General features: G+C 43.8%; 1 protein-coding gene across 6 annotated transcripts in view; it reads left to right on the top strand.

The window, feature by feature from the left end:
• Positions 1 to 21,478, top strand: part of Dati (zinc finger protein datilografo) — an 89,364-nt gene that overhangs the window by 49,061 nt on the left and 18,825 nt on the right. The window contains exons 4-12 of one of the 6 annotated variants that reach the window (XM_071795152.1): positions 3,466 to 3,659; positions 7,541 to 7,570; positions 16,755 to 16,914; positions 18,482 to 18,649; positions 18,890 to 19,012; positions 19,162 to 19,302; positions 19,768 to 19,962; positions 20,771 to 20,991; positions 21,239 to 21,392. In XM_071795152.1, the coding sequence (XP_071651253.1) occupies positions 3,466 to 3,659; positions 7,541 to 7,570; positions 16,755 to 16,914; positions 18,482 to 18,649; positions 18,890 to 19,012; positions 19,162 to 19,302; positions 19,768 to 19,962; positions 20,771 to 20,991; positions 21,239 to 21,392 (1,386 nt within the window). The remainder of the gene's footprint in view (positions 1 to 3,465; positions 3,660 to 7,540; positions 7,571 to 16,754; positions 16,915 to 18,481; positions 18,650 to 18,889; positions 19,013 to 19,161; positions 19,303 to 19,767; positions 19,963 to 20,770; positions 20,992 to 21,238; positions 21,393 to 21,478) is intronic. The other 5 variants (XM_071795149.1, XM_071795150.1, XM_071795151.1 and 2 more) reach the window with 5 other exon arrangements.

Below are 21,478 nucleotides of genomic sequence, written 5' to 3'. Positions count from 1 at the left end.
AAAATGTGTGATTAATCGTTTTTCAGATTGTAACTTGTATTGTACTCTTATTAGTAAAAAATTATAGCTTTTCGTATAATCAATAACCGTTATGTAGTATTATTGTAACGTCTTTGTTCCATTGCGTATGAGGTTAGGGTTTATAAAATTTGAGAGAGAAGTTCAATATCGAATGTCGGAATGAATACTTGCCGAAGTGCACCGATTCATCAAAAGTTCTTTATAATTCGTAATTCCTGCAGTCGACAAAAGGGGTTTCAAAGAGTTGGGGCTAGACCCTTCGACAAGGCAACCTCGAGCGATCCCTCTTCCCTCTCCCCGCACGTTGTTCCATCTCTTGTCCTTTCGTTTCGCACGCGAGATTTTAAATTTAATCATAACTCTTCGTAGATCCGCGCGAGACCACGCGAATTATTACAAGATGGCAAGCTATTATATTAAAATGAGGAATTATTTAATTATTTTTAAAAAACGCGTTGCTTCCGACTCGCGGAAGCTATACCGAAAGACTCATCTATCTTTCGGAATACGTCACTAATCATCAATCGTGTTGTCGCTTTTATTTAGCAAATTAGCGAAAACTTAATAATTAACAAAAATTCATTAACGAGAGATCATTGTATAAATCACATGTTATTGCGCATTTACGGATTAACACCTTTATAGTTAATGACACGGTCGATTAAATGATAAACGAGGTAGAAAAAAATGAATGCCAATTGCACGCTTGAAATACCAATGCTATGTATGTGTATTACCGCAATGTCCTTTTATTTTTATTTTTTTTTATTTTTTATTATCGTGCTCGGCGTCAGCGCAACGTTTATCGCATAATAGTGCGGGAAAACTGACTGTTTTCGTGGAAACGAATGACCGGCCGTGCGTTCTATATCATTATTTCCCTTTTATGAACGGGAGAAAGAGAGAGGTGTGCTCACTTTGTAACCCTTCTCGGCGCGTTTGTTTCTACCGTCGCTGCTTCCGGTAACGTCAAGCGCACAAAAAAGACGAATATTACGTATGTGCGAGCGTACACGTGGGCGAGCTCATCATTCTACAAATAAATGTTTCAACCCGCAATTAAGCGCCGACAATAAGAAACCACTAGGCTTCCCCCCGATACCGCTATTGTTATAACCGGTATATTAATACGTTTTTAATTGTAGCGCGACAGAAAACATACGGTCTCGGGCGGAGGAGGGAAAAACCAAGTGTCCCTTCATAAAAATTCCAATAGCGCCTTTTCTAACGTTCTTTTTTTTCTTCTTGAACAAGACCATCCTTGTTGCATAATTAAATATTTTCGCCACGTAAAAGAATACTTTGTTTCGACATGTCCGTGTAACGTAAAAAAAAGACTTAGTCACTCGTGAAAAAGCCGAGACCGCCGAGACCGTATGTTTCCTGTGGTAATTAAAAACGTATTAATACACCGGCTTGTAACATCGGTGACATCGGAAGTCCAGCGGTTTCTTATGTAGGTATACACAAATGCTTCAAATCGTATATTTTAATTAATTATTTGGGAATGATAAGTGATCATTAATTTATTCGCATCGTGTATTCTAGCGAAGCATAGAACAAAATTTGCATGAATACAAAATGTACTTATACGCGGAAGTGGATTCTTATCATAAATAAGTTAACACAAATGCAGCACGCCTTCCACCTCGTGTGAAAACACCTATACAAAAGTGTCTTTCCTTCACTACACTCATTTCAGGTGGGAAGTAAATAGGAACGATCAGCTTGCTCGTTTTCTCCAGGAAATCGCTTCCTTTAATAACAGACTTGCCAGTGCACAGTGTGCCATACCATCATTCTAAAATCCTACTACTTTTATCGTTTATCGTACACAAGGAGGCTTTCATTATCTATCGCAGCGAAAAAAAATGTACGCTTAAAAATGCATTTCGTAAAGGTCTATTCAGACAAACTTGCATAGCGCATAAACATAAGCATAAAAAAATTGATTGGTCCATATAGCATGTGCATAAGGAAATAGACCAATCCATTTCTTTATGCATATGCTTATGCACCTATGCAAGTTTGTCTGGATTGACCTTTAATCGCGTTTTGTTTTTGCGCTCGGAAGTTTCAAATGCCAGCACGCGATAAAAGATTGCAGAATCTAATTTTGCTCGCTAGAGTTATTTTTATTAAATCGAAGACGATGAAATTCTCCGATGAATCACGCGATTGAATAAAAGATGAATCCTGTGGAACGACTGAGAGTAAGAGGAAGAGGTAGGCGAGAGAGAAAAAAGAGAGAAGTAAAGAGGTAGAACGAGAGAGCAGAAGGAACAAGTGCCCGGGGTAAAAAGGATTGGGGAAGAATGTCGATATTAATAAAAGTTAAATTGAGCCAATCGCTTGTGGGAATTAGAATCGAGTCCACTCGAGACGAACGGCGGAGCCGTGGAGAGAAGAAAAAAAACGCAATAAAAACGCAGCGGCAGCTGAAGGCATTCTGCCTCTCGAATGCTGATCGATCGAGGCGATTAAACGATCGAGAGGCTACGTTATTTTATCATTATTACACGGGCGGGGCGCTTAAATATTCGTATTTTGAAGCAAACAGAAATTTTCCTGAGACCGTGCAATAAATAACATCGCGCATTTGCATGGAAAATATTTACGCGTTAGCCACCTCCAATTTGCGCAGTAGTCGGCGCTGTCCGCGCCTTTCTGCCCGTGGTACGGAGAAAAATGCGGTATTTTTCTTCCCACCTACTCTTCGATGTAGATGTAGAAACCTGTTGCATGCCCGTAAAAAAAGCGGCGGGGAAAAAAAGCCGAGAGTCACTGACCAGCCAATTCACTTCCTAAGCGCGTTTTTCCACATAGCTTCTACCTTTTAAGAGCGAGCCGAGGAGTGAGAGACATACTTGGCGAGCTGACAAACGAGTCATTAATGACGTTTCAATCTCTTCATCAATCTTCGTCGCGCCAGACCGCGAGGACAAAGTTAATATTGAATGTGTGATACGTTAAACGGATGATACCTACTCTTACACACCAATCAAAAGTAAACGGTATAAACGGCTTACGGAACATGAATACTTTACGCATGATTACGAATAATAGGAAAGCACCGTGACTATTATAAATAGATACAAATACGATAATCCATCGAAATATGAAAATTTATTTTTAAAAATAAAACTTGAAAGTTTTCAATAATTTGCAGTAAATATTGTCATTCATTATTAAAAATTGTCATGCGCGACAGTTGATGGTAGAAAGATTTATGGATATGCCAATACACTTATTCATCTTTCGATGGAAGATAAAATTTGGAATTTCGAACGATCTCTAGGTGTAGGAAAATCACGTGGCATGACCGGTGCGAATTTCCCGATCGAGCGTGTACGGGGCCGTTACGTGTTCCACCGTAACACAATTTACGTACGCTCGTGCACAGCCGCACGAAATTCTAATACGCCTTACGGTATCTGATCGCAGGTGAACGACCGTACAAGTGCCATTTACCGGACTGCGGGCGGGCCTTCATCCAACTGTCGAATTTGCAGCAACACCTGAGGAATCACGACGCTCAGGTGGAGCGGGCGAAGAACCGGCCGTTCCACTGCAACATCTGCGGCAAGGGTTTCGCCACGGAGTCCAGCCTCCGTACCCACACGTCGAAGGTCAGTCATGTATGTACCAAATCCGACGTCCAACTCGCAAATTCGCTGATACGCGGTGCCGGTAATTAACCGAAGGGGAAATGAAAAAAGAAGAAGAATCGGATCGATTTCGGTGTGATCGCGCGTAAATATACTTTCGCTATAATCGCCTCTAACGACCGAAATCTTATATTAACTCTTTCTCACGTGACACGTTCTCGTTATTCGTACACGCACGCATATGGTGGTGGTGGGTTCACGCTTGCCTCGATACTTGTACAGATAGATTCCCGTTTAAACGCTCTTTGTCCGCCGTTTCCTTTGTTCCGTTTCGAGAGCTCCCTATATAATCGATGCAAGTCTCAAGCAAGTTAAAACAGTCGTCGTCGTCGTCGTCATCGTCGTCGTTGGAGATGCGGCGGACGTGTCGGGCTTAAGTGCATACCGGCAAACATCAAGCTTTGCGAATAGAAAATTCAAATCCAAGCACGTCCCAACCTAAATAATCGCGCCATCAATTCTTAGTCTCTCCCTTTTGTAGATAGCGTATATTTATTCTATCAAAGTAACCATATATCGAGAGCTTTGGATAATTCCTCTGGGATCCTTCGCGGGGTGCTTGGGCTTGCTTTTGCCTCTGAATTCTCATACGGCGCTTATCATCACAGAATCGACGTTACACGATCAATCGATTTGAGAAAATCGAATAAAGATTGTCGCTTGAATTCATAGAAATTACAGCGATCCTCTAACAGAGATGACAGGACAGTACTTGAAGAAACCGATCACGGCGAATAATTAACGCCCTCGACAGAAATTCGACCAACAAAGATGTCACGACGGGCGAGAAGCTCTTTGACACGTTGCTGCATTACAAGCGATAGACCGAAGGATTTTCTCATACAAATCGCCGTGAATGAACAATCGTTGTTTACACACGCACGAGCTTCACGGTGGCCAAGGGTGCGTGACACCGACCGGTATTAGAGGGACAGAGGTTTATATAAAAAAAAAACACGGTCTGATCTGAGAAAAAGACCATGACCCCCGTGCCCGTTAATCGAATTCACCCCTCGCTCGCGTGGAATCGCGGCTCGCAGCGATTACCGGCGGAATCTTGTATCGTGGGGCAGTTTTTTGCCGCCGCCGCCCCACCCAGCCGGCAACTGAATTTCTCAACCCTTTCGCCTTCCGCGCCGGGCACATGTCTCAACGAAAAAACGTGGGAAGGCATCTGTCGGCTTGTACGTAAGGCGCTCTTATCCCTTTCTTTCGTTCCTCTCCTTCATCTCCTTCTTCTCTTCCTCCTTTCTCTTCGCCGCGAGAAAAGACGTTCAAACTTTTTCTAATTTATGCTGATTACGTTACATAACAATTCGTAAAACAACATTTCTACTAATGCGTTTGCCTTAACCGTGAAACATGACATTTTATTATTTTTTTCATGAAGGCCGGGAATTAAATACTAGATAATCAAATATGCAAAATGTAGATCATCGTCATATTTCGAGACGTTCGATTTTCGCGAATCGCGGAATCAGGTGCGGCGCGTCCAGGCTTACGCGAGCTTAATCCGTTCACACGTCGGACGCCCCGGCAATAAATATCGTTCTTTTAACGCCCGGCTCATCGGGCCGCTCTAATTGAAACCTAATCCACGGCTAAAGCCTACAGATTATCCCGTTACCGTCCCCCGCACGACCCCGATAAATCACCCGTGAAATCATGTCGACGGCCCCCGCCTTACAAGCCCACCAATTTTTTTTCTTCCTCCTAAAAATGCGCAGTTACGAAAGAATGAACTGACGCATAATGACGACCCTATTACCGCCACCGGTTTTTTACGCGCCGTGCGATAATCCTCGCACTAATGAGAATATTTTTTGCAGTCGAGTTATTTGACCCTTCGTTTTTTATATATAACGGACGGCCTTGATGAGATTTTCCAATGGTAGGGCTCGCCCTGTGCGAAACTATTCCTGAATAGCTGGCTTATGCGCGCGAGATCAATGTGTCAGATTAAATACTAATACGAAATATGCAGCAACGTATCAAGCCGCGAGAACGGCGGCGTTGTCCAGGTTTATCGGCAAAAACATCAGGATGCACGTAGCTCGCGTTAAAGGAGGAAGAAAAACCACGGGAAGCAGCGAGAAGAAATGGAGAAGATGCAGAAGAACGGGAAGAAGGGAGAGAAGATCTTACGGCGAGAGCGCAGCGGCGAAGTAATTAAAAGCCGCCGGCGCGAGCGCGAGCGCGCGACAGAAACAGAGTACGCCTGCTGGAAATAAAACGAAACGAAACGAAACAAATGGAGAGCTCGAGCCCATCTTCCGCGGCTAATCGAATTTTCGCCGGGGCAGATTTCTTGAAATTGTTTTCGCTATTTCAAACCGCCTAGCCGCCCGTCTCCTTCGCGCCGGCTGCTACCCCGATAGCTAATGGATCGTTGTTTAAAAAAAAACAGCAAGAGAAACAGAGAAAGAGGAAAAGCAACCGGAACACGAGATAGCTCGAGACGCAGAGAGAGAGAGAGAGAGAGAGAGAGAGAGAGAGAGAGAGAGAGAGAGAGAGAGAAAGAGCGAGACAACGAAGAAAGAGGAACGGCTCACGGAAGTACGGTGGAGAGTGAGGGGAAATGAAAGAGTTACGCTCCAGGTCGAGGCCTGGCGTGTCGGCGAAACATTATCCCGCTAAGAAAGACAATACACTCAGAGTACAATATTATAATAGGCTGGAGCGTAAATGTATTATAGAGAACGATCGGTAGCCCGGGCATAGAAACTCGTCTATGGTACCTACACATCCCTCTCCTCCCCCTTTCCATCTCCTCGTCCTTCTCTTCTCTTCTCTCTCGGTGTATCCTATTAACTGTTACCCTCTTCCCGCTCGGCTCGGAACAGGGGCGGATCATCGCAACGATACACTGCCGCGATATGTCTCCGGTTAATACGGCCACGCTCCTAAATTTCGCGTCGCCGAACCACGAGAGAGTTCATCCCCACGTCGAAATTTCTTCTCGCTTGTCATCAAGATATAAAATCTCCCAATCTCGTAATACATTGTGTCCGTGCGAGTACGAGCTTTCTCTCCCTATCTCTCTCTCTCTTTTATCTTCGTCGCGAGACTTTTATTTCCTTATCTGGACGGCACGCGAATTTGACCGTAAATGAGAACGCGAAATTACGAATATTTTACCGAGAGACTCGCGAATTTTTGGCCAGCCCTGATCTCTTCTCGCCCTCTTTCTCCTTCTCGTGGCTCTTAGCCACTTTCACATGGCGCGCAGCCTTCCGTATTTATCCGTAGTTTAGCGGTACAAGGGTTGAATGTCGTGCAACACGATACAACCCCCTTTTCTACCGCCTCTCGCGGACCTTCCTCGCGTATCTTCCGACCTTCTTCCGACTCACCTCCGGGGCCTTCCTGTCATCCCTCCGTTCTCCGGACCCTCCTCCACCCCCCTCTTCTTAATTGCCCCGGCGCGCGGCTCGGTAAAAACTCGTTAACCATTAGATTTATTTTCTCTCGCCACGGAGATTTATCCCTCTCCCTTTGCTGTGCTAAAAACCGCGCGGTGGTTGTATCACATTTAACGCTAGATTTTTTTTACACGTGCGATCCTCGTTGGCCGCGTTCGGATTGATGTGCCTGCGATAAATGTAAATCTGTTTGCGCGTGGGATGGAGGTGGTTTTATCCGCTTATCGCGCCGTATTTTCGCCAACACGGGGCGCTAATTAATTACCGTGCTCGCGGTATTTACGCGATGTTTTTTTTTTTTAACTTCTTCCGCGAGAGCGTACACGATCGGTATGAACACTCCTGAAAATCTAAACCTATGACTGACGATTTAATGGTATCACATTAATTCAAATTGATCTCCATTTCATGCTGGTCTCTTTGTCGCAGTGTTCGAAGTACCCATGGCAACGATTAAAGGTAAAACGATCGGGTCAATATGTGGGAAAGCCTATGGGAATTCCTTTCGGCTGTAATTTCAACTCGTTTCACGACGCGTTTACATGTTCACTCGTCACACCTGTAAAATTGTGGTTTCCGATTTTCATTATAATGATCCATTCGCGCGAAACACTAACGCACACACACACACATACAAACACAAACACACTATTTACACATATGCACATCCTCGCCTGTTACGCAGTTTTCTCGAAATACGCGAAATTATGATAGCGTTATGGCGCGAAATTATGACGGCGCTTTCGCATTTTTCATGCGTCTGATACACGTTACCTATTTAATTAACGGCGCGTCATGTGAAATTGTATATTGCTGAATGCAGACAGAGTATCGCTGCCTGATTGATCTCGCGACGCAAAGACTGTGAAATGATTATAGTGCGGCTCTTGTTCCTTTTTTTTCCTACGTCATGAATATGCAATTCATTAATGTCTCATGTCGCGACAGTCATAATAGCAACAGTCATGGAGATGTACGATGATGTATCACCGAAGAGCGCAACACAAACGCTTTCGCCTGTCGATCGCGGCTAATTGCCGCTTCTTAATTTCGGAACGCTCTTCTAATTAAGCAAGGTTCGCTCCACACTCCTCTCCGAATACCTCTCCCCTCTCAGATTCCCAGTACAGCCTCTCTCTCTCTCTCTCTTTCTCTTTTTCGTCGGTAAACATCACTGGCTGGCGAATCTCCAGAAGGACTTTTCACTCTTTGTCTCTTTTGCGGCATTAAAATAGAAAAGTGGGACGGTCTTTCGCGGCAAAACCCCTCGAAAATCGGCTCGCTCTTACGAGATTTTGTACTCGCGATTTTTTCGTTCAGTCTTTTTCCCCGCAGCAACTTTCGCATTTATTTTAGTTTCTTTCACGTATAACAAAAAAAACATCACTATAAAATATTTTAGGATAATATCTCCGCACTTATCGCCATTTTCACATTAACTTCGATTATTTTTACGACTACTACTTCGGGTAAGCTTCGTGTAATTTTCATATTCGCGAATCCATTTTCCGATCACGCGCTTCGAGCTTTCCTTCTTTCTCACACTCCGAGGCATTAATTTTTTCGACCCCGCCTCCATGACTCTTTCCGTCTCTATTTTTTTTCTCTCCGTGTTCGATCACCAGCGCGGACACTAATGAAATCATTCCCGTGGCGTTCTCGATAGGGTGGGATTTGTACCCCCATTGTACCGACGCCCCTACGCGCTCCTTTTTTTCCGCTCGCCTAGTCGAACGCGTTCGGGGTCGACCCGAGCCTCCTATTGGCACAACACGGAGGGTGCTCCGTCGTCAACCCTCGTCGCGTTAGGTAGATTCGCTTTTTTTCTCCCTCATTCTCGCCTCACGTCGTTCGTCAATGACTGATTCACGTACGTGTGTTACGCGCGAATTATCAGCGCGCGACTCTTGGAAGTGGATTAATAACACGGGATGGCGATGAAGAACGAGTCGCGGGGTGACTAGCGATGCATATTAATTCCTATCGATCGCACGTTTTTTATATATTTTTTCGGGTCCAAGAACGAAACGACCACGAAGGGGATGAAAAATCATATAACTATTTAATATCTCTGAGCATGATATTATCACGAGAAAATTGTTCTTGAGCAAAACAAAAATCTAGAAGCTCTCAGAGATACTTTCGATGTCTTTTATACATCCTTTGGACTTTTGCGTTGTTTGTGTTCTTCTCATCATTCGACCGAAAGCTCCGAAAGCAGCTATGAGTCAGACGCGAACGGAGAAAGGGAATCAAGAATTTCTGGTGCCTTCCTTATCGGGAGACAAAGCGTTCTCGTCTCGAGAAAATAACGTTCGCGCGAGCGAGCGAGCGAGCCGAAGCGAGGGAGCGTGCTCTTTCTTTCGGACGAAAGAGAAGGAGGAGATGAGCAAGCCGGTGAATATCTCTTAGCGGATTCCGCGAGCCGCGCTGGAGCCGAACGAACAGCCCGAGTATCGTACCGAAGGTTGTCTGCCGCCGAGTCTCGCGGCCTCGTCACTGCTAAAAAAGCCAAGGAAAGACGGCGGCGGCAAAGAAAAAAAAGAAGGAAAGAAGGAACGACGGGAGGGCGGGAGAAAAGAATTGCGCACCGCGCGCAAAACGGCCTTCGGATTTTATCGCCGCCCGAGGAAAAGAGTGGAGCCCGCACGTTGTTGATTATTGGCCGCATTTAAAAAATGCGCTTTTATAAATTGTAATTCGTAAAACCGTTAAAAAAAATCAGAACAGAAGAAGGAATATAATTCTATCGTATATACAGGGGTGTTATATCGTGCTACATATTAATAGCGTATTCCGAAGATTATAATCACAGTTAAAAATCCTAACGTGAAAATGTCGAGATCGTAATAAATTTCGAATTATAAGTGATCGATAGTTGGCCAATAGTATTTCGTCAATTTTTCGCGCTCAGATCCGTAATTATATTGTGATATTAAAAATGATATTTCAAACTGGCAATAAGTACGAAGAAACTATAAAAAATTAGAATAAACTTAGTGCATAATAAAAATTAATATATATAATCAATAGCATATTTTTTATTAAATGAATTAATTGAAATATGCTATATTAATTGAATATTGAATATAAATTGTTTTACTCATGCTTATGACTTATACATATTTAAAACATTTCTGAGTATTGATTTCTTTTGCAATATATACATTATTTAATCTTGGAAAAATATAGATGGTTCAAACGCACATTTTAAATTCTATAATTTTTTTTTCCCAATAGAAAAAGAAAAAAGAGAAAGAATAAAATAATTCCTCTACCAAAAAAGAATTTAATTATAATACAATAATATTATAATATATTATATTCTCATAATGTTCTTTTGCTACAGAGTGCTTGGCAAAGTAAAAATAATATCTTTAGTAGATTTAGAAACAATTTCTCTTTTACGAAAATTATTATCATTATTTATCACATTTTATCAAGCCGATTCTACTTGTAAAATATTTTTTATAATTTCTTATTTATATTCTCTTGTGAGTTTTTCATATAAAAATTTCAAGCAATTGATGTGCATTTCATTAATAAGATACCAATAGATGATCGATATAACGAGCTTGGTGAATTTGTCGATCGACAAGTAATTGCATAAAATCCAAGATTAAATATTGCACAAATCCATCTTAGCCTATCCATTTTAAAGCAATGGATCTAGGAGATGTTACATTTATTTGAAATCTTAAAGATTCCGATACGAACATGTATCTACATAGATCCATTACTTCAAATCTATGGTATGTAAAATACTCATCGATACGATGCGCAACAGCGGAATTGTAAGCTATACATCGCAGATTACGATGAGGTGCACGATAAAAGTGTATCCAAATTATAATATTTAAAATAATTAATATTTCAAAAAATAATGGTTACATAGAATATGTATAATTATGAACAATTATTTCAAGCATAAAATAATAAACTTATCCAAAGATTACTCCGCCGTCGTCGGCGGACCTCCTCTTAGATTTCTTCATGGCACTCACACTACACACTTGCGAAAACACGGCTAATTATGATCGCCCGCGCACTAATTACCACAATACAACGATCGCGCAGCACTTTATGCCATGCGATACTGTAAATTAGTTTTCGTATCATTGTTACGAAAAAATAATACGGGAAAAGCGTGATCGTGCAAAGCTACGATTTGCTCGACATTTCGTGTCAATTATCGCGATGGAAGAATTTTTAACGCAGATAAAGATTTTAATAGATTTATCGACGTACGAACGAAGTTATGTTACTTTATTGAAAAATATTAAAATGCAGGTTTAACTACGGCTAATTAAATACATCGCAATACTGATTGACTTAATTTAATTTATTCTTTGAGTCGATATTACTTTGAATCGTTCATACCTAATTAACGACGGAAAAATCGCTAACAACTTTACTCGCGTATCGTACAACGCGACACGATTAATTATGATAATATTACTGATAACTATTCATAAGGAATGATCGCGTTTACTCCTAGTACTCCTAGTACTTGTCGCGATGGCGTCTCGAGAAATAATACATATCGAGTGGCTCGCGCCGTTACCTGCCGGCTTGCCGTCTCGCCGCGCGAACGTAAACAAAGTCGTGCAGTCGCGTATACAGAACAGTATGCTGTAAAAAGTAAGCGTAAGTCGCGTGCCACACAAATTATTATCACTACGAAATACAAGTATACATATACTATCTTTTGCAAGTCAATTATTAATAAACGATACATATTCACGTTGAATCGCCCGATTCCGAGCTCTCAATTCAAAAAATAATAAGTAGATGAAAAATTTCAACTGCGATGTAAAATATATTCAACTTCGAGCAACGGTTCGAAGATATAATTGTGTCACTGTAAATATTACAACGACAGTGATAATTCCTATCTCGATTCTCATTCGATATCTACTTTGAAAGAATTGATTGCGCGAAATATCTGTTTCGATAAGTAGACGTCGCCTTATAAACTGTTATTAAAGTTAACATTTTAAAGAATAAAATTTCGATCGAAAAATACTTATATAAATTTATTATTATTACCTTTTACCGAAAACCATCATGTTTCTAGGAGAATGAAATTCTGTGATTTTAATGAACCATGAGTTACAATTTTAAAACATCAAGAAAATAAAATTAAATTGCTCGCGGAGAATGTACTCATTTTTTCTTGAATTATTAAAATTGTTTAATTCCGCTTTTCTCTTAACGTAAAAATTTAGTCACAGAATAATAATAATAAATTAAACATTCCTATTTTCCGGTCATAAAACGAAGATAAATTACATTTTTCAAATTCAGATTTAATATTAAATTTAATAATTGTTTTCAAGTGGAAAAATTAATAAATTCTTCAAATTTTTATTAAAAAAGAAACTTAAATAACATGTAACTATTAAAATGTGCTTGTTATCACCTGATTGCTATAGCACGGACACATCTGCATAAAAAGCTAAAAAGAAATAAACAGCTGAGCAATAAAATTATATTAAAATTAATAACAAATCAATTGCGTGTAAACATAGACTTGAACGCGCAAACTTTGCGCGATACTATTGGCCAGTTTTAATTATTTATAACAATTTCAAATCTTCATATTAAGTTTTTTCAATTTAATTGCAATCTTTAGAATACGCTGGTGGCTATGGTTACCGTAGGGCGTTGTATACATTTAAACGTCGCAAATCACGGATGATATCGTACTGATTGTACGCACAAGCATGAAAAAAATCTCTCGTCTTGATTTGTTCTAATAGAATCGTTCTGCTAACGAGATCTCGGCCCTCGATCAAAGATGGTCCCGTCTCTATGAACACAAAATGGCCACATCGCGGCCGACGTCACGCACCGCTACGCGTGTGCTCACACCCACTTCCTTTTTACGCCACTCCCTGACCCGGGCCCGCGTCAGGCCTCGAGGAACGGATAATCTACGACCGGAATCGCTGGAAAAATCGAGGAACCAATCGGCGATAGGGTGCGAAAAAATCCGAGGGAGTAAGCGTGATCGTGTCGGCCGAGCAGTCGACCAATAATGTGATCAGATGCGCTCAATGAACAAAGGATCCGATAAAATTTATAATTACCGCCGCTTAATCGGAAAACCATCAAATACTTAATCACGGTTAAATCAAATACCAATTTATTTACAGTGCGATTAAAAATATCAGACACAGACGTCGCTTTGCCAACCATTGTATTCCCTCCCGTTATCATTCAGCAATTATTGATTATTTCTGATATTGATTAGCGCCACTGAAAATTTATTCAACAAACGAAAATAAGATTATTTGCAAATTTACGAGTAATTTCGATGCACACGAACGCTTTCAACCCTCAACAAAAATGATCAAATTAAAGTTTCTCCTTTCCACATTTATCTCGCATTTCGATATAATCAAAATGTTTTGAGGTATAAACAAAGAGTGCACGCAGAACCTATCGCGGTAGAATCTCCGTATTTTTGACGAAGCGATGATCCCGGGGCAATACAGAAAACCGGCGGCTCTGGCAGATATATGTAGAGCCTCTTACCAGGGACCAGGAAGTACGGAATTGGGAATAGTAGCAAGAACGGCGTGCAGCGAGTACACCGCGCGTATAGCCTCGCGAGAGAGATGAATCTGGTCACGGCGGATCATAAAGTCCCTCGGGGATTCGCCCACGCCGCGTCCACTCTCTCGAGTCGAGAGAATAAATTGGAGGAACGAGAGAGAGAGAGAGAGAGAGAGAGAGAGAGAGAGAAAAGAAAGAGGAAGAGAGAGAAAGGAGAGCGGGAAAGATAGGGAAAGAGAAAGAGAAAGAGAAAGAGAAGGGGAGCGACCGTGGCGAACGGGATGGAGAAGAAGGGAAAGAGCGTCAGAGAAGTCGAGGCACTCGCGGCGCAAAAAGCGAGGATGCAGGCAAAAAAGGAAGAGCGCGACGAAGAAACCGGTTTTTTCCAGTTGGGCCAGGTCGGGGCGTCGAACCTAGGGACCGCAGCCTCCCTCCGAGAATAACTTACATGCAGCGGCGGCGGTGGCGGTGGCGGTGACGGCGGCACGGCCAGCGATGCCGTCCTCGTCGCCGTCTTCTCAACGTGCTCGCGGCTGCCCCAGGTTCGGGATAAAAAAGGAAATAGAAGGCATAAGTATGCCGGCGGTCGGCCACCCACTCTCGAGTTTATCGTGGGACAAGAGTGGAGCCGAGCCAAGCGAGAAGAAACACGCGCGAGAACAAGCGCGTACGCGCGAACGATGAAACCGAGCCGGGAGGAAAACCGGAAGGAGAAAACCGAAAATAAATGCGACTATGCGACGAAGCGATTATCGTCCGATTGGTATCCTTTCCCTCCTGCTCTTTAGCTTTTCTAGCGTGGCATGCCGTCTCGCTTGTTTACGAGCGGGAAGAGTCGGGATTGCAGAAAATCAGGATTGCGCCGGCATCTGACACATCGTTAAAAATGTCGAGGAAAGGAGGAAGTACGAAGAGGCTTTAGATGAGCGTGTATGTACTTATAAAGAAGATACACATCTCTCTTTCCCTCCCGACACAAGGAGAAAAAGTCTATACAGGCGAGTGCGCAAAAATAAATCGCCGCGTTTAAGATGCGAAAAGCGGAAAATCATAGAGAACAGGACAATAGTAGAGAAGAGATAGAAGATGCGCGTGAGAAAAAGGCGGCGAAGTCTAAAAAAATTTCGAAGTCATTGCCGTCAGAACTTGTTTTAGCCTTGTCCCGCTCCGTGTCCGTTGCCTCAACGCGTTCGCGATTGTCCCAGGTCAGGAATAAAAAGAAAGACGGAGACAGATTCGGGGCGAGGTATGTGGGAGGGAAGAGAGGCGAAAAAGTATGGGGAAAAGAAGAAGGAGAAGTTGCGAATCGGAGAAGCAAGAACAGGAAGGAAGAGAGGAATGGGGGACCCCGAAACTCTTTGGGGTCATTGCCGTCCGGTCTCGTTTTAGCCCGTTCCTGCCCGTTCACAACCTTCTCCTTCTTTCGCGCCTTTTTCTTTTTCTTCTTCTCTTACTGCCGTTTTAAGCACTCTTTCGAGCGAGGTACGGCCGCCGCCATGTTTTTCCTCGAGCGCGTGTATACACCTACCGCCTTGTATGCGTGCAAGCAACCTTCGCGTGTTCGGATAGAAAAAGAGGAAAAGAAAGAAGAGAGACGGACTACGATAAAAGGGGGGACGCAACAGAGAGGACAAAAAAAATGACACGAGGATAATGCAATCGGTGCGAATCGGTTCCTTACCGCGTGACGCGTCAGAGAATGAAGGGAGAAAAAAGTCATTCTATCTGGCACTAAGGACGTCGAATTTCATTTATGATTTCATTTTAATCCTGATTTTAATATGGCCGTTGGTAGCACAGCAAGTTCGGTAAAGATAAACCATACGATAGATCTTGTTTAACGTTAAAATGCGCAAAGCAGAGAAAAGAAGAGAAAGGAATGCGCAGATGCGAGCCGAAGATGTGTGCTAACAGCGACCATGGTAGTTAAAACTGATGTATGGTACAAGCTAGTCATTCCATGCTTCGCATTCCCGTTCATGGGTGAGGTCGCACGGGGTCGATCGGAGGTCCAAGGTCGATGAAAGTGCTCGCTTTGTTTTCGCAACGCAACGTCTGGCATCGGCCTTTAGGTTTCATACATGCATACACGAGGTCGATGCCAGCAGCATTAACCGATGAAATCCCTGATCGCGCGGTTAAGGATTAATCCGCTCCGATCGTTCTCCGGACCCCACGCTTCCACATATTTGTCTGTCTAGGCTTTGCTTCAAGTTCCCCGAACATTGATTCTCCACGTTCCTACACCCGAACCGAGTGCTCTGATCTGGCGTTAAAAACAATGTTTTTAATCGGTCAAGACTCTTCCTACATCTCTATTTTTACATCATGAAATTCCGAGATTACGAAATTAGAATCAATAACAAACGTATTTGAAAAAAGCGTACATGGGCACAGTATTCCTCATAACAGCGATACGTTGGAAATTACGAACGTAATTCCAATAATGTCGAAATTTACATCTTACTCCTATCCCGTAATATTCCAAGAGCTACCTATGATCTTTCCAAGTACCTTCGCCGACGATTCACTTGCCGCAATCTAGCCATTTGCCAAAACGTACGATACAATTCTTTTTTAAAGCAATATTGAAGATTAATTCATTTTAATTAATTGCAACATATTTAAAAAAATATTTCAAGATCAAAGTAAAAATATAAAAGGTTAAGTGTTTCTCGTTCGATAAGCAGTGAATAAATTGCGGTAGTAAATGGATCATTATTAAATGAAAATATCGCGATATATGCCTCAAAAGAGAAAATTTCGTCTTTTTTTTTGCTGTTTCGTTATCTCGATTCTTTTTCGATCGCACTTGACCGACTGGAAACCCAGCCAGGGCGCGATACCACAAAGTTCCTACCAGACACACTCGACATGAATTCCCTGTGCAAAGGAGTAGTCTGTGGTGGCGGCGGTTTATTGGTGCCTTAACTCTCACTGGTCAATCGTTCTGTTCTGTGCCCTGCCTGTCCTGCGCTTCTGGTTCGCAACTCTGTGGTGGTATTCTCTGGGTCGGCTCTCTACTACCGGTGCGCCGCGTGTGCCTGCTTCCGGTACTTCCTCTTCCGGGCCCCCAAAAAAGGAGTTGCAACAGCGTGTTGTGTTCCAGCAACACGCCGCCCTGATCGGCGGCCCGAACGCAACCAGCTGTCCAGTATGCCACAAGCTCTTCCTCGGCGGTGAGGCGCTGATGGAGCACATGAAGCACACCCACAAGGACCCGAACGCCTCCGGAGTTGCCAGTAAGTATTGAAAAATCGCGTATCAACCGCCCTCTCGGCCCGGTCGTCTATGTCTCTCTCCTTTCCATCACGCGCGATTGCTTACCATCTCTCTCCATTCGCGCACCTACTAATCTTCGTTAACCATAACCGATCGATTAACTGGAATCCGAGCGCGGAGTCTCGTAAGCGGAGTGCATCGTTGCATGAAGCGAGCTTGAAAACAAAACCTTGACCGTATCGTTCCTCACCGATTAATTAACGAACATAACGTCAAATTTCGCGCTCGCACGTTAACTTTCCGGGCGAAAGACTTAACTCTGCCTACTATAACCGCATTTAACTCTCGCCAGAATCCTTAAGCAGGATTGCGAGGAGCCCCTTAAGGGTTCCGATGATAGAGAAAGAAAGAGAGAGATCGACATAGACACGAGAGCGGCGACGTTAATCGTGAGTAAGACTAAGAAAGAGGTGCGGAGCAACCGCTCGTCAAGACACGAAGGGTGGTTCGTTCTTTAGCCTTTAAGTACGTTTCGCATCCATCCCAAAAACTTGCTTTGGCGCGGGCGATACGCACACATTGTCCTTGTTCACTTCTTCGTACTGGTTTTCGCCTGGGCGGGAAAGGCGTGTAGCATTTGGCACACTCGCCGACTAATACTTGGGTACTTCTCGCTAATACATGTACACGGTGCTTCGAGGGTGTCTCTCGTTCGACCTCTATGCGTGCCTTGACACATGCGTGCGCGATACGTGTGCGGACTCGCGGACGTACAGAGAACAAAAGTCAACCTACTCTGCTTCTTCGTTCAACTTTAAAGCGAGGAATCGGCGTTTTATTCTTGATTGTGAGTGCGCCGACACGGTGGTCTGTCACAGTGATCGACATGGTCGGCATTTGAAATGTGAACGCTAACGGATCGCGCCTATTGCGGGCGCACGTTGAGCATATAACGTTATCGTTATTTCGAGCGCAAGGACTTAGATCGGAATAAAAAATCGACTAAGATTGACAAGACGAGTGATAACTTTTCATCGTTTTTACTCGATGTAACAAATATATAGCGAATGTTTTTCGATATAAATAACCTTTTTTATCGACGTTTTCTTTTTTTTTTTTTCTCTCTGTACGTTCGCATTCGTGCAACGCGCGCGAGTACGTCTGTGTGCATCCTGGCTTTTTGGGCCAGCGACCTTGCTCGTGAAAGGGAGTTAAGCAGCGCGGTGGCGACGGCGCCGGCCGACGAGTACTCTGCGTGCCCGAGGTCAGTGCTCTCTCCTGGTCCTTGGCTACCCGCGTCCGTAAGGTCTCCCTTCGCCTTCGAGGTCGACCGGAATCTGTGCGTACGTACGCGCGCGCGTGCACGCGAGTGCGTGAGAAATAAGGTGGGGGAGGAAAAAAAAGAGCGAAAGAGAGGGAGAGAAAGAGAGATGTGAGAAAACATGAGGATGGTGAAGGAGTTGGATGAGGAGGAGGCGGCTTTCGTTCCTTGGGACGCTTTATCCTGCTTGGCATTGACCTTGAAATTGTGTCGCCCTATTGTTCCCTCCGCTGACTGCACAACCTCCGTTGCCGGGGTTTACCTAGCGAAGCGACGGACCGCCAACCACCCGTGCCCAGTGTGCGGGAAGCACTACGTCAACGAGGGTAGCCTTAGGAAGCATCTGGCCTGCCATCCTGAGACCAGTCAACTTAGCACGAGCCTCAGGATGTGGCCGTGCTCGGTGTGCCAAGCCGTCTTCACTCACGAGAGCGGTAAGTATTTAGCCCACGTAAACGCGAAATCGGCGGGCCGATCGGGGCCCGACGGTAGCTCGGGGTTCGATGTTGAAAGTAAATACAGTTCAGTTTCATTCTGTGCTGTAAAACTTATGATTTTCGTTCTGTGGAGTATAACGTACGTCTACGCCAAGTAACACTTATTCGTCCGTATACGCGCTACCATACGATCGTCTTTCTATACTGTGACCACGTTCGTTTTCCTCTGGTGTTAAGGTCTCCTGAGCCACATGGAGCACATGAGGATGGACCCGAAGCATCAGTTCGCGGCGCAGTACGTGCTGAGCCGCGCGGCCGCCGAGAGGCGGGAAAGGGAGATTCTCGCGAGTTCGAGTTTAGGTATAACAGACAGACGTTTACATTTCTCTAATTATTAATATTAAGAAATTTCGAGCGGCGTCGAAATCGTCACGTTGTTAGAAAGTTACGACATTACACGATGCCGATGACCGAGCGGTGCTCTAACGCAACATCTTTACGCTGTACAGGAGCAGGTTTGGGCGTGTTGGGAGGAAGTCAGTCCGGAGGACCGCAAAATTTGCAACAACCACCTATGTGCCCGTCGCCGTCGGCCCATTCGGATAGCAGTAGCGGCAACGGAAGACTGTCGTCGGCCGGTAGTGAACCTGGTACGCTACGATACTTGTTCTACGTCTACTACTTACAAACGAACGCCCACCAAGTATCTAGATATAATAGATATAATATTGTCGCATTTGCTCGAGCACAGTTTGTAACCTCGCCGTTATTCACCTTTTTTTCTCTGATTTCGTTAATGACATAACTCTGTTGTGATGTACCATTAGTGAACTTATTGTAGTACACGTAAGCTAGAATATATATGAATATATATGCTTGAGTCGAAATAAAATATTTACGAATTTCTGGTCTGAGTAATAATTCTCTCATGTGAACGGCGCTCACTACGGTCTGCTATTACGGGCGACTTCCACTTCGGAATGTTGCCTTTTTAACGCTTTAGCGTGCCGATTTATATACCGACGCGGAATGACATATGCTACCTAGTTTGGCTAGTAAAATGTGCGTGAAACCCCCCCGCCTGTTCGTCGCCCTGTACATACTGACGAGAGCAGATTTTTGCGCAGGCACCGGTCTACTGAACAACAACAACAATAACAACAACAACAATATGGCGTCGCCGGGGCCGAGCGGCAACAAGCTCAGCGAGATACTGCGAACGGGAAGTCAACCGGGTTCGGCACAGCAATATCACGATGAGATGCAGTCGCAGCAACAACGTATGGCTGTCATGGCCGCCGTGTCAGCGGGTAAGAGAGAATAAATAAATAATATATAATAAAATCATGTTTAACGAGAACTAGTTGTGCCCCGATCTAGCAGATCGATCAAGCGTGCGACGCGCGAATCTCCGATGACTGCGTTATCACTTATCAATGCGAAATTGCACGAGAGGGGAAATTGCCGATAGCTTCGTTCCAATTATTGCCGATAAAACTTGATTTACAATGTTGTTTCTCCGCTCACGATGTTGCATTCGCGTTGCCCGCTTTTCTCGTGTCTTCGACGAGAACTCGATCGAGCGTTTATAAGTAGCGTTCGACGTGACTGCATTTGTTGCCGAGGAAAACGATGTTTCTACATTGCAGAAATGCGATTCACGATTATCGATACCTCGTGTGATATTACAGCAAGTTAATTTAGTAAAATTTATCGCGCACGCAGTTTCTTTCGCGGAGCTTTGCGAGTCGTAACTTGTCGAGAAACTCGCCGAAGAAACGACGATAGGAAAAACAAATATCGGAATTCCTTACCGTCATCCTTCTCCTGCCCCTCTCTCTCTGTCTTCCCACGATGAAAGCGCGGGACGCGTTTGCGAGCTACCCTCCTTGACACGTGTTCCGCAGATCGTGGTTCACTCGCGATAGTCCAAGACTCTGAAACACATCGTATGAACTACTTGAAATTTAAGATTGCGAAATGAGATGTACATTAAAATACACCTTACGATCTATTCATATTTAAAAAAGATTTGAAAAGCGCGGTATATATTCTTTATAGGCAAATTTTAAATCACTTTCGATGGTAAGCGAGATGTGAAAGCGATATTTCTGTTAGGATTGCAAAATTCCGTATCACCTAATCTCTCACCGGTCGACATGGCATCGCTGGCAGCGGCTATGAGAATGGGCAATAACGGTGACATGAGCGGTAGTACTCAAGGATCGACGGGACCCCAACAGCAGGGAGTGCAAGCGAGCGGACCGGAGCAGGCTTTGAGGATGCATCAGGCGGAAGCTCTGCTCCGTTCGCAAGCCGAAGCTGCCCTGAGACTCGCGGTAAGAAAACAATCTAATTTTTCGTATAGACTATTTTAGTCACAAAGTTAGAAACATACATGGATTTAATATATTCACACTCATCATTTTGAGTATTCGGAACGTATGTTATAAACATACAAACATTTAAAGAATAACGCATAAATTATATTTCTTGTTCGACGAAGAAATAATTTGAAAAAAAATAAGCTAAACGTTTCTTAATCCTTTTCCACTTTTCAATCTTGTTTCACATTTTTACACACAGGTATCTCAAGCGGCGGCAGCTGCCGCAAGTTCTGCGGTGGGTGGCGATGTGAGACATCATTTGGGACAGCATAACGGAGGTAGCACCTCCGGCATGCCGGGACACCATACGAACCAACAAATGTCCCAACAGGATACCCTAACGCCGGATCTCGGTAAGTATTACAATACGGATTGGCGGACATGCCTATTGCGCGTCCAAGTCTGAGCTCGAGGCTTTTTCGAGATGCGATATTGCGGT

This window comes from Temnothorax longispinosus, chromosome 12 (genome assembly GCF_030848805.1).
Source record: "Temnothorax longispinosus isolate EJ_2023e chromosome 12, Tlon_JGU_v1, whole genome shotgun sequence".
NCBI lineage: Eukaryota > Metazoa > Arthropoda > Insecta > Hymenoptera > Formicidae > Temnothorax > Temnothorax longispinosus.
This window is presented reverse-complemented; position numbering and strand designations above follow the sequence as displayed.